The 12865-nt window shown below is 39.2% G+C and overlaps 1 protein-coding gene across 1 annotated transcript; it reads right to left on the bottom strand.

The window, feature by feature from the left end:
- Positions 1-475: 475 nt before the first annotated feature.
- LOC117316647 (kelch-like protein 10) lies at positions 476-9232 on the bottom strand. The gene is made up of 7 exons (XM_033871333.1): positions 8297-9232; positions 6236-6389; positions 5740-5887; positions 3279-3448; positions 1929-2200; positions 1485-1576; positions 476-968 (listed from the first exon to the last, which is right to left on the bottom strand). The coding sequence occupies exons 1-7, from the start codon at positions 9173-9175 to the stop codon at positions 836-838; spliced, it is 1848 nt and encodes a 615-aa protein (XP_033727224.1). The 5' UTR covers positions 9176-9232; the 3' UTR covers positions 476-835.
- Positions 9233-12865: the final 3633 nt, after the last annotated feature.

Consider the following 12865-nt stretch of genomic DNA (forward strand, 5'->3'; position numbering starts at 1 on the left):
GTTACCCATCACATGACGACGTGATCGTTACCCATTGTCACCGATGACCATCATTATCCCATCACCAGGCGACGTCGTCGTCGTTACCCATCACCAGACAACGCCGTCGTCGTTACCCATCACCAGACGACGTCGTCGTCGTTACCCATCACCAGACAACGCCGTCGTCGTTACCCATCACCTGACAACGCCGTCGTCGTTACCAATCACTAGGCGACGTCGTCGTCGTTACCCATCACCAGGCGACGTCGTCGTCGTTACCCATCATCAGACGACGCCGTCGTCGTCGTTACCTATCACCAGGCCACGTCGTCGTTACCCATCATCAGACGACGTCGTCGTCGTTACTCATCATCAGACGACGCCATCGTCGTTACCCATCACCAGGCGACGCCGTCGTCGTTACCCGTCATCTGACGTCGCTGTATGAAAGATCGCAAAGGTAACAGACAAGAAAACAACAAACTAAATGATGTGGCTGAATTATATTTTCTTTATATAATAGAGTAGCTCATACGTACAATCTATAAACTTCTCCTAAAATACAATGATGTACCTGCACTAGTGTACTACACACATCATACATATACATTTACTACGCATTTCAACAAATTCATCTGTTATAGTGTTTTCTTTTACAATACACATGAAAATGTGTATTACAACCTTTTTATATACATTGTATGCATTGTCCTGATTTTTTTTTTCACAATACTCTGTTCCAACAATATACAGTGATCTATATACAAATGATATGCAATATATGTGAGAGGGATAGTTTTCTGTGTGGTTCGTGCAATATTGTTGACCCTCTGCACGTATTACAAAATAAAATTCAAATTGAGTCCTTCTTGCCGGATGTCTCTTTCGGTTTTGGTTGATAAATGTAATCTTTGACGTTCGGAATACCTTTCACAATACATGTTCCGAATGCCTCAAGACTGACCGGTAAGTCAGCATTGTCATACCTAAAATGTCAGAAAAAAAGGCATATGATGCTGAGAGAACTACTGAACATTTACCTTCATTTAGGGGCAAATGATTTACTTTATCAGCGGATAGTACCAAAACACGGTATGATGGAATAACAAAACTAATTAATACTTGTGATAATCATGCCTTAGTCTATCCATAAAAGTATGTCATTGTTAGCTACCGTTTCAGAATTCACGTATTGACGAGATTCTTGATGCTTTTGACAATTCAGATTTCTTACCTCACTGTTTTTTATACACTCATTCAATAATCGGAATGATCAAATTTGTTAAAATAAATATGGATTCTAAAAGAGAACAGCATTGTTAAATTGGGAAGAAAATACACAACATAGATCAGAAAATTAGTTTTTCTTTTGTTTTATGTTTCTTGTTTCATTTTCTAAATTTTCACTGCTTTCGAGGATAAAATAAGTCCGTTCCAAATTCATATTGTAATACGTATTTTAAGATTATCAAGGGAAATTATGCTTTGAAAATTAGTCTTACCATTCCTGTGTCTTGGTATCGAAATATTCGACACCCGAAATGGAATTTATGCCATCAAATCCTCCAAAGGCAAACAGCATGTCGTCTAATACCTGAAGAATAAATATTGGTATATAGTAAAAGTGGAGTTGGACATGTCACGGCCTCGGTAGATACCGTAAACGGTTAACATACAGATACAAGGCAGCTTTTCAAGCATTTCGAGATTTTAACTTTTATGTATACATTTGATAAATCATTTTCCTTTGTGTAAAGTGTGGCGATGCTTTATTGTACGTTTTTTTTTTAGCTTTTCAGTGGATATCCTGACTAAAACAATATCTCAGTATTAGAAATGTTCTTGCTTCTTTAGACCAGATATACTTATATGAATAACAATAACCAAATCCAAATAAATCCATTAACCTCGCACTCAAGTTAATCTCCAATCCAAAATGTACTAACCTCAAACCCAAAGTGGCTTCGGATATAATACATATCCGGTACTGCATGCCATGTGTCTGTAACGGGATTGTAGCGTTCGCCGCAAGACATGCGAGTTATGCCTCCAAAGCCACCCATACAATAGATGTAGCCGTCAAGTATAGCTATGCCGAAACCAGTTCTGCGCATGCGCATAGGTTCAATTAGTGTCCACTGGTTGGTGAAAGGTGTGTAATATTCCCCCGAATTCAAACACATCTCGCCGTCATATCCTCCAAAAATGTAAATTTTCTCTACAAAAAAATATGATAACGTGGAATTAGTAGATCACATAGTAAACGAAATTTTAAGATATGTTTGTGGGAGATATGTTGTCCGTGTCTCAGCGTCCGTTTTGACGGAAATGGAGCTAAATACTTGAGAAAGTCTAAGAAAACAAAATATATGTGTATAAAAGTTTTTTTTTTAATGCAATATGGTTGTATTTCATTGAGGTTGGATTCTAAGATTAAATGAATGCCAAATACAAATATTGATCTTAGGAAGTTTTCATTTGTCATAAACGAGCGCTTGACAGAATATCTTTGCCAAGTTTGCGACGGACGCGCTGAAGGAGGCAACACTATGCCTAAACCGATCAAATCACCTCGTGACGGGGACGTAAAAATAAGATAACCTACATTATTGTATATTAACCTACATAATATATGTGGCAGGTTTCCATTGTACTCTCACGCTCCCTCCTCGCGCTCCCTTCCCCTTGCCAGTAAACTTCAATTTTCACAAAAAATATCGGCGTTCAGCAACACAAACCACGAGGAATGCAAGTGTTGCCATATTATGTTGACAACATCGCTTGACGTTTGACCACAAATGGAGGCGGTGATATGCAAAAGTCTATTGCGTGAACGCCATCATGAATACAGCAGTGCACCAAAACCCCCATATTTCTATTCGAAGGGAGGAAACTCGCCGTATACTACGTTCTCGAGTTCAAAAAAGCATTGATTCACTAACGATAGAATACTGTAAATTAGTCCGGATGGTAAGTTTTGCAATTGGATTGATTGAGACGATTATATGATTGGTCTTCAATCAAGTCAAAAGACATATTTTTTTTTTTTCATTAAAGAAAAATAATACATATTTGTCAGATCGATAAAGACAGAAAAAAGCAGGGCTTTCACTGCGTCGACTACAATCAGAGATATACATGTACAAACGATGTCTCGTTGTAATTAGATATTTAAACCATCAAATAGTTGGGTTTTGTAAATAATAATAAAAAAAATATTGTTTTGTAAGACTTTCCAAATTTGAGGTCTCCAGTTTTCCAGTTTTGACCCGTGAACAGGTATCCGTTATTCTCACCATTGAATGCGGCGGCCTTAGCATCACTGCGTTGGTGATGCATTGGAGCAATCATTGTCCACTGGTTCCGGGAAGGGAGGTAATTCTCGGCAGATCCTAGTCGGTCGTGGCCGTCATAGCCTCCAATGGCGTAAATATGATCCCCCAGCTGTACCGCGCTCACGTAGCACCTACAATCGGAACACAGGGTATCTGTCATGCCAAAAACGATTTAACGGGTGATGAATTATGATTTTGAAACGTCAAGACATGGATTGTCAAATATCCGAACAAAACAAAATCGCTACCTCTCGCTGAACAGCGAGATAAGATAATATTAGTCCTTGGTAACATGATATTTTCCTGGTAATCATAATCTTTTACGCAAAAATAATCGCGCAGATTATAAGTGAACTAAGATTTTGAAAATGAGTAATATTAATAAATCAATATATTTACATTCTGTGTTGCATTTGTCTATATGTCGTTAGTAAACCAAATTGTATTCATGAGACTGTATACTACAATTTACAGTGATTCGGTCAGTGTAGGAATACTGCTCCAGGTTAAATAATGGCCGCCAGTTACTTTCGGCCTAGAGAGCTTTCGAATACTAGCATTTATTTACAGAAGCCACAACTGAGCATCTTATAGGAGGCTCGATGCATATTACACAAAGCAATGGGGATGAAGTGCCTTGTCCAAGTATAAAAATGGATTGTATAGGTCACCTTACTAGCTCAGTCTTCCTTTCAACCCAGTGGTTGGGTTGCCTCGAGAGCGTAGTGTCGCTAGTTCAAAGCGCGGCAACGACAGAGTATTTTTCATTACTTATTCCTACTACATATTTGGTGCCGCTAACCATCCAAGATGAAAGCTATAGGAGAATGAGAGGCTTCCATGGAGCTAAGTTGTGGCTGTCTTCGGAGGCGAAGTCTTTGTAAAGGAGGGAGTAGTGTAAAGGTAGAGAGTATAAGCTCACCTTACTAGCTCAGACTAGCTGGAATTTCCCTGTTATGGTATGGTAATGAGTGATTAAATGATGGAGTCATTGACAAAGGAGAAATAACTCTGTTACAATAATGTATTCATTGGATCGCTTATGTAATCTGAGATAAAGTTGTTATCTAATAAAAGAATGTAAAATGGAAGCACATGTTGTTGCTGCCTCGACACCATTTCCCATTTGTATTCGTAAAATACAACACGTGCACACAACATGATGGGGAATCCTGAACGTTACGAACATCAAAAGTAACATTCAACGCGGTGATCCATTTCTACCGGACGCTGTGCTTCTGGAAACGCCGACTGGGGGATTTTGTGACCTAGCCGCCGATCACCACCCTATGGCGGGAAGTATGGGCCCAGGGTTTTCCATGTCCGAACATGGGATGGCATTGGATATGTCCGGAAGGCCAGGCAGATATTAGGCATTCTGATTTCGGCAAGACAGATATGTTACCTGCTCCAAATCCTCAGTATCGTGCCCAAGCTCTCGATGGAAAACATTTCAGCTAGGCAGACTCTGCCCTCGCCCCCAAATCAAACACGTGCACCTACGTTCATCATTTGAGATATCGACATACTTAAAAAGCACTTACAATTTTCCGGTTCCATGCATAAAGATGGTGACAAGTTTTTACGTGAGTTCAATAGTTATTCAACAATCGCAGGACTGATGGCCAACCCTAACCAAATGATTTCATGCTTCCACCTGAGGCTATAAAAGCCTGCCTTGGTTCGGTTTGACACAGATTCAGACAAGTCTCTGTCAGGAATATATTTGGGATTTTCTGTCCTCATTACAGAAGATGTAAACTGAAACTTCATCAATTAGAAGCCATTGAGAATATCACACATTTGTTATGGGAAATGTTTGCGCGTGCAAAAAAAAAGTGAACGGGACTTGACGTTAAAGTTAATTGATGGACTACGATCCCAACTTATTTTTTTGCGTGAGCAGGACGTGCATCGAATCTCTGAGAAGCCCTACGCCTGACTTAAATTGGATTGGACCCTGGATATCTTCAAAACATACATACAGTCCACAATGATGTCCTTCACCTAGCTGTAAATAATATTAAAAACAGCAATGACGACAATGCAACAGCTTAAGCCCTTAATCAGATCTGTGAACGACTGGATAAGCTGGAGAAATTGCAAAGTAAGGTCACAGACCCAAGACCTAAATAAACAATTCCCCATTTATATTCGTAAAATGCAACATACGTACAAAACATACCATTAGCCTTGTGGTAAGATGTTTGCCTTGAATCGCTAGTTCGGATCCCAGCACGGGCACGGTATTTTTCATAACTCCTTCCTATTACACAAGGACAAAACCCAAATAGCATACGTGATTTCAGCTTCCATGATAAATGCGACACTTCTCCGGGTAGATATCAAACTCTCACCTCGGATCTTCACCTTAAGCTACATTGACCAATGCCCGAACTAATGTCATATTAAAACTTAATACCTGTTTTTGTGCATAGGAGCAACCACGTTCCATTCCTTAGTTACAACGTCGAAACAGCGTACGCCGTTGATATAATGGAATCCATCGTAGCCCCCGATGACATAAATCTTTGTGCTCATAGCAACTAACGCATGGTAGGCGTGTAAACCTGTAAACAACGGTGAAAGGTCAAACAAAATAATGCAACTTCGGTTCGTGTAGGTACATTTCATGATGTTATTGTTAACTTGCTTAGCAAACAAAACTTTCGGAATAAATGTATTTCAATTGCAACACAATCGGGAACCATCGGAATATTTCTTAAACGAGAAAACATATCGGAAGTACGAACGGTTCCTGTTTGCATACGCACAGAGAGTATAAACGAAAGAGTCAGAAAATCACGTTGGTTGACATAATGGTGAGCGAATATACAAATCGAACGAATATAATAATAGCCAGCTAGGAATATTAATTCCAATCACCCCCACCTCACAATTCTCGCCCCAGTACACACCTTCCTCCAGATAACGACAATCAATCCACTTTTCGGCACGACTGTCATACGATTTGACGCCATTGGTCATGGTTCCGTTATGGCATCCCCCGACTATAAATAGAACTTCGTGGGGAATCCTCGGTTTGGCCAATGGACTCTCGAGGTTCAGTATCTGAAAGGAAATTATTAAACACGTGAACACATGCATATAACGTCACCTGTAGGTATTCACAGGTAGAAACAGTGGATCCGAAATGAAATAGGACTGGCTCTCCATCTGTATTGAAATGTACTAATATCGTTTGTCTTTCGTCCCATTAACAGTGGTGGGAATTGAGGCTCGAACTTAATTCAATTTTAAGCAACTGTCTGTTGGATTACCATAACTGGGCTCCTTTTTCTCATCATATGTTTTCGTATGCTGACTCGGTCTACCCGTCCTCATATGGCCCTGGCTGTTATGAGGACATTAAAACATAAACAAACAAAAATGTACTTTGAAGCAGTGTCACTATTGTGTTTTTGGAATAGTCTATACGAAGAATGACTCTTTCGTTAAGGCTACGGATTCCAACGTAACGAACCTATATCAGAAAAAATTACCGCGATCATTTATAGGGAGATTTAAAAACATCAATCGACATCTTATTGAAAGGTATAATATTTATAGTATTTAAACACTGCATTGACATAGCATGATTTTACATTTTTACGCGAAATGTTGATTTTTTCACTACCAATTTGGCCTCAAGAGTTAACTGATCTTTCTTTTTATTATTTCTTTTTAAGTCCGGCCAGTTCCTCTACATTCCTCTCTCTTCAAACAAATTTTCCGACCCAGAAGACACATGGTACTCTTATACAACATGTACCATCTTCGTTACTGTTTAGTTTGGTACCGAATGTTTTACCACCCTCTAGCCCAGAGGTATATTGCAGCTAGTTACATATCGAGCTATAGAGAAGTTATCTCTAATTTACCAGGGTTACATATCTAGCTATAGAGAGGTTCTCTCTAATTTACCAGGGTTACATATCGAGCTATAGAGAAGTTCTGTATAATTTACCAGGGTTACATATCGAGCTATAGAGAAGTTCTCTCTAATTTACCAGGGTTACATATCGAGCTATAGAGAAGTTCTCTCTTATTTACCAGGGTTACATATCGAGCTATAGAGAAGTTCTCTCTAATTTACCAGGGTTACATATCGAGCTATAGAGAAGTTCTCTCTAATTTACCAGGGTTACATATCGAGCTATAGAGAAGTTCTCTCTAACTTTCCAAGGTTACATATCGAGCTATAGAGAAGTTCTCTCTAATTTACCAGGGTTACATATCGAGCTATAGAGAAGTTCTCTCTAATTTACCAAGGTTACATATCGAGTTATAGAGAGGTTCTATCTAATTTACCAGGGTTACATATCGAGCTATAGAGAAGTTCTCTCTAATTTACCAGGGTTACATATCGAGCTATAGAGAAGTTCTCTCTAATTTACCAAGGTTACATATCGAGCTATAAAAAAGTTCTTTTACCAGGGTTACATATCGAGCTATAGAGAAGTTCTCTCTAATTTACCAGGGTTACATATCGAGCTATAGAGAAATTCTCTCTAATTTACCAGGGTTACATATCGAGCTATAGAGAGGTTCTCTCAAGCCGAGAGGTATATTTCGGCTGGTATTTTACCAGGGTTACAATTTTATCCAAAGAAGTCTAGAATGTTATATTCTTACTGTTAATTTAACAGGAGATCACTGTCGCCCAATATATAAAATGACATTTCTGATTGGTAAGATTTTCCCTGTCATTTTCTACGGAACCAAACACATTTCTAGATTCTGTTTATAGATAATTAATAAAAACGATTTGTGTGCCAGTGCATTTACGGGATCGATGAATCTACGCCAGGACAGATCACGTGCGTACCGACTATGACAGGAGATGGGAAAGGTGGACACCTAGCCCCAGCGGCTCACCAACTAATAACACACATATATTTTGCACATCTTATTAATGTTTTTAAGCCTCAAATCAAAAATAATGAACCAAAATCAGTAAATAGTGAGTCCTGCTTTACCCTGTAATCATCCATATCCAGAGAACAGAGGAACTTCAGGGCATCACGCACAAGCGGTTTGCATAACGAATTTTCCGCAACGTATGGATGTGTCCGAATATTTTCCGCGAAATATCGCGTGGTGAGAAATCCAAGACGGACAGTCTTCAACAAACGATATATCTCGCACTTCCGGCTCTCGGGGGCATGATCAATCCATCGTATAACGGCAGCAAAAACGATTTCTTCATTTTTGACGTTTAGATCGTCCGATGAAAGAATTTTACAAACTTCGTCAATGCTGAGCTCTGCAAATGCTTCACTTGATAGAGAAAATTTGCGAAAATTTCTCATTATAAAATCGTAGCACCCGTCTTCGAGTCCTTTGAAGTAGTGTTTCTTAGCAAATGCGTAAGTATCCATGCATCCGTCTGTGTCCAGATTTTCAGACATGTAGTCGCAACATTGCTTTGTCAGTTCATATACATGAAGTCGATCCGCAACAGGAAGTAGTTGCTTCACATTGCGTAAAGTGATTTGTGCCTTCTTCGTGTATGCAAAATCGATGATAATCTGTATCATTTCCGCGCTTACTGAAGGAATCACATATTCCTTCTGGTCAGCAGTCATCAATAGTCTGTTTGTAAACAGCGTACGGAAGTATGGGCTGCAGATAGACAAAACTGCACGATGAACAGAAAAAGACCGGTTCTCAACTTTTAGAATGGCATCACAAAGCTGCCCGTTTGTTCTGAGATCCGTGAGGACATCGTACGCATGCGCACTTAGCTCTAATTTGTCATCGCCTTTCTTTAATCCCCGTTGTAAGGGCGTCTCCATTTCCTGTTCCGTTTGACTGTTCCTTAAGGCGATAGAGGAAACCACTGCTGCTATAATCATGGTGTGCTTACGACTGCCTAGCGATGCATGGTTTCCAAGATGTGACGTCACAATGAACAATACATTTTATGACGTTATGATTGTGACGGCAAATGTAGTTCACATTCGTGCCGTTAGAATTGGTGGTCTTGTGGCAGACTGGTAACACACATGTCTTTCTTCTAGACGGCAGATGTCGGACGTGAAAGGGTATGGGGTCACCTTGCCGACCACGTGTTTTTTTCAGGAACCTCTCACAATAAGACCGCCCGAGCGCCACCACCCGGGTCAACAAGAGTGATACATATAAATATAAGTTGGTATAGTTTGTTTCGCAAATGTTGTTTATATTTACATATACATACAGAAACACGTGTTTCTTTGTCGGATTTGTAGCAGCTGTAACGATACGAATCTGCTGTGTTCGTAATGTAACGCACTTTACGGGCGTCATTTAATAAACAGCACGGCTCTCGTTCGAACAAGAAAACAAAACAGCAATAAAACAGCGCCTTGACAAATGCTAGATAACCTAGGTAACACTGTACGTGAAATATATAACACCCAACTCGGCGATGATCGAGCAAGATTGTTTGCACTCCAGACTAGGGACATTGGTAATTATTAATGCTAAATTGAAGTTTGAGAGTAAATTTGAAACACGCGCCGATATCAAAACAGATACATTTTACATTAACCGTGCACTTCCATCGTTTGCTTGATTTTGGTTTTGTTTATTATTGATAAATGTTCTATCATTAACAAAGGCCATCTAAGGACAGTCTCCCCTGTGAGCGAGATACATGTGTGTGGTGAGTGCGTGTGTGAGTGCTTTAGTTTAAAAATATTTTATTTCATTTCATTTCCGTGTCAATATGAAGTACAAACATAAGGACATGGATTCAGAAAAAAGTATCAAATACTTATATAAATCTGTCTCCTTAAAGGATTCGATAGACAGATGACAACACTAAATAAAGCTGAACAATAACATATAATGGTAATATATGACTATATAGTAGAGAATGAGAGAGCGAACGAGAGGGAGACAGAGGGGGTTGGGTGGGGTGGGAGGTTTGCACGATACTAAGTGATACTACAGTTGGTTATTTAAATTCAATCAAATTTGTTCACATAATATAGACTTTACAGGTCATAGATTGATTGAATACCATGACTTTAGTCTTTAATTTAGTTGAAAACAATGACATAAGAGAACATACAATCAATGTAATAATATAAGAATAAACACAATATAGGTAAAAACTTATAACATAAAGATAATAAAATCTATGTGACAGATTGGGACCGTGTGACAGCACTAAAAATGAATAGTCGGATGCATCGGGAGATATTTTCGTTCTCATCAATGGCTACATTAGGTCACCGCAAAGAAGCATGTCCGTAGTTTTCAGGTAAGTGTATATAACACTCGTTCCTTATAGACGTACAGTCAGGACAGAGTAGAAGGAAATGTTCAGTAGTGTCATGTGCCTGTCTACAGGAACAGTAAGGACTTTCAACTAAGTTTCGATTATAAAGGTGGACATTTAAAGAGCTGCAGTTCATCCCAAGTCTAGCATCAGTTCATCCCAAGTCTAGCATCAGTTCATCCCAAGTCTAGCATCAGTTCATCCCAAGTCTAGCATCAGTTCATCCCAAGTCTAGCATGATGGACCTGGTTAATTCGTTTTCCAAAATAGTAATAAGGAGGTATTTTGGGGGAGTGTCTGTGTAGGTCTTTTTTAGATTACTTATAGAAGGGTTATTCTTGATATTCGGGGTTAAAGTGTTCCATGAGTTAGAAGAAGAGGGAAGGAACGATTTCTTATAAGAGTTAATTTTACAAAATATATTACTTAGATTATCATCAGCACGTATGTTGTACAGGTGAGAGTCGTTTCTGAGATGTGGAAGGTGTACAATGTATGGAGGAGAAAAGCCAAAGATCATTTTATGTATCTGAATTATTTTCTTATCTGCGGTATTGAAGACTATCCCAGCAGGTTTCCTCATAAAGCTTAGCACTAATTGTTAATTTTGTGTCACCCCGTACAATTCTTGCCGCTGAATTCTCTCCAAAGAGTCAGACCGCTGGATAGTTAAGTTATCCCAGATGATATCACCATATTCAAGTAGAGGTCTGACAAACGAAACATACAAAGTCTGAAGAGATTTCCTGTCTAATCTAAATCAAAGTTTTCGGAGAAACCCTAGTTTAGAGAGGACTTTTAATAATACAGTTCATGTGCTCTGTCCATGTACCATCATGAGAGAAGAGTAGCCCTATATTTGTATGATGCTTCACTTCGTTCACAGGAACGCCATTCATATAGAGAGTTGGGTGATTAGGCTTATGGGGTTTCCTACTTATCAAGAGAGATTCAGTTTTGTCAGGATTAAACTTATCCAACCATTGAACAGATCAGTCATAAAATAAGACATATTGGTGAACTACTTTGACGTTATTGACAGGAAGAGAGATATTGGTGTAATACCTTGACGTAATTGACGGGGAGAGATATTGGTGTACTACGTTGACGTTATTGACAGGGGAAAGATGTAAGAATACAACTCTGAATCCCAAAGTTGGAAAATCAAGCAAGATCCGCAAGTTTAAAACGTTAAAGGTCACGAAGAAATGGCTGTATGTCATCAGGTTGGATTATCACAAAAAATAACCATTAATGCCGAGGGCTTAAAACGTCAAAACAATAAAAAAAATTAAACATGAAATGATATTCAGGTGTAAAACGAGCGGGTCGGTGTGGCCTGCGTAGAGTGTTAAGTGCGGCCTCTGCCACTCTGCTGACGGGCCATGCTTCTTTGGCTCTGGAAGTAGAACCGTGAGGAGTCTTTCTGTGGAAGTAAACTGGAGTACCAACAGAAGACCCAGGTGGTCCGGCAGGTGAACAATACCTTTAATGTTCCTGTCCGATTTGCGGCCTGCACGATTCGCATACTGCACGCTTTCGTCTCGCCGGCTACATAGTCCGTGTTCTGTCGTCATAGGTACTACAGACTAGCCTAGTGTTGTATGGTATCGTACTTACCCTGATCTGGTCCTCCAGTTTCATGGTCTCATTTGTCAATGTGTCTTCAGTTGTATGATATATTCACAAAATTATGAATGACATAGGTGTAGTTGTATAATAACCTAGTCCTGTCCAGCTACACAAAACTCGTTTTATAAAAAATACCAGAGTAACTCAAGAAAACTACACAAAACTCGTCTTATAAAAATTCCAGAGTAACTCTAGAAAACTACACAAAACCCGTCTTATAAAACATACCAGAGTAACTCAAGAAAACTACACAAAACCCGTCTTATAAAAAATAATTGTAAATACATGGAACTCGTCCCCAATAGTGGTTGAGTCACCAAATGTAAATTAATTAAAGTTTAGAGAGGTGACATTTGATCAACCATCCAAACAAGTTTTTACCTTTTGTCTTATGGGTGTACAATGTGTCACTTTTACATGTCATGGTATCAGGTCGACCATCAACGCGCCATTTAAACGTTTTTTTAAGAACGTGGATGTGGCGCAGTGGTATAAGCTGCGGGTATTTCTGGCTAGGCAATTTGGTGCCGTTGATTGTGAGTTCGAGGTCCAGTCAGGGCACGAGTCATAAAATTGTCTGTCTTCGTCATTTGTGTTACGTTGTTATATATCTAATTACTAACACAATTTGTCATATGTACTAGGC

Source organism: Pecten maximus, chromosome 18 (genome assembly GCF_902652985.1).
Source record: "Pecten maximus chromosome 18, xPecMax1.1, whole genome shotgun sequence".
Taxonomy (NCBI): Eukaryota; Metazoa; Mollusca; class Bivalvia; order Pectinida; family Pectinidae; genus Pecten; species Pecten maximus.

Coding starts and splice junctions, on each gene's coding strand:
- LOC117316647 (XM_033871333.1), bottom strand. CDS start 9,175: ATGATTATAGCAGCAGTGGTTTCCTCTATCGCCTTAAGGAACAGTCAA. Junction 6,390..8,296: donor TGGATATGGATGATTACAGG/GTAAAGCAGGAC, acceptor ATTTCCTTTCAG/ATACTGAACCTCGAGAGTCC. Junction 1,577..1,928: donor GAAGCCACTTTGGGTTTGAG/GTTAGTACATTT, acceptor TTTATTCTTCAG/GTATTAGACGACATGCTGTT.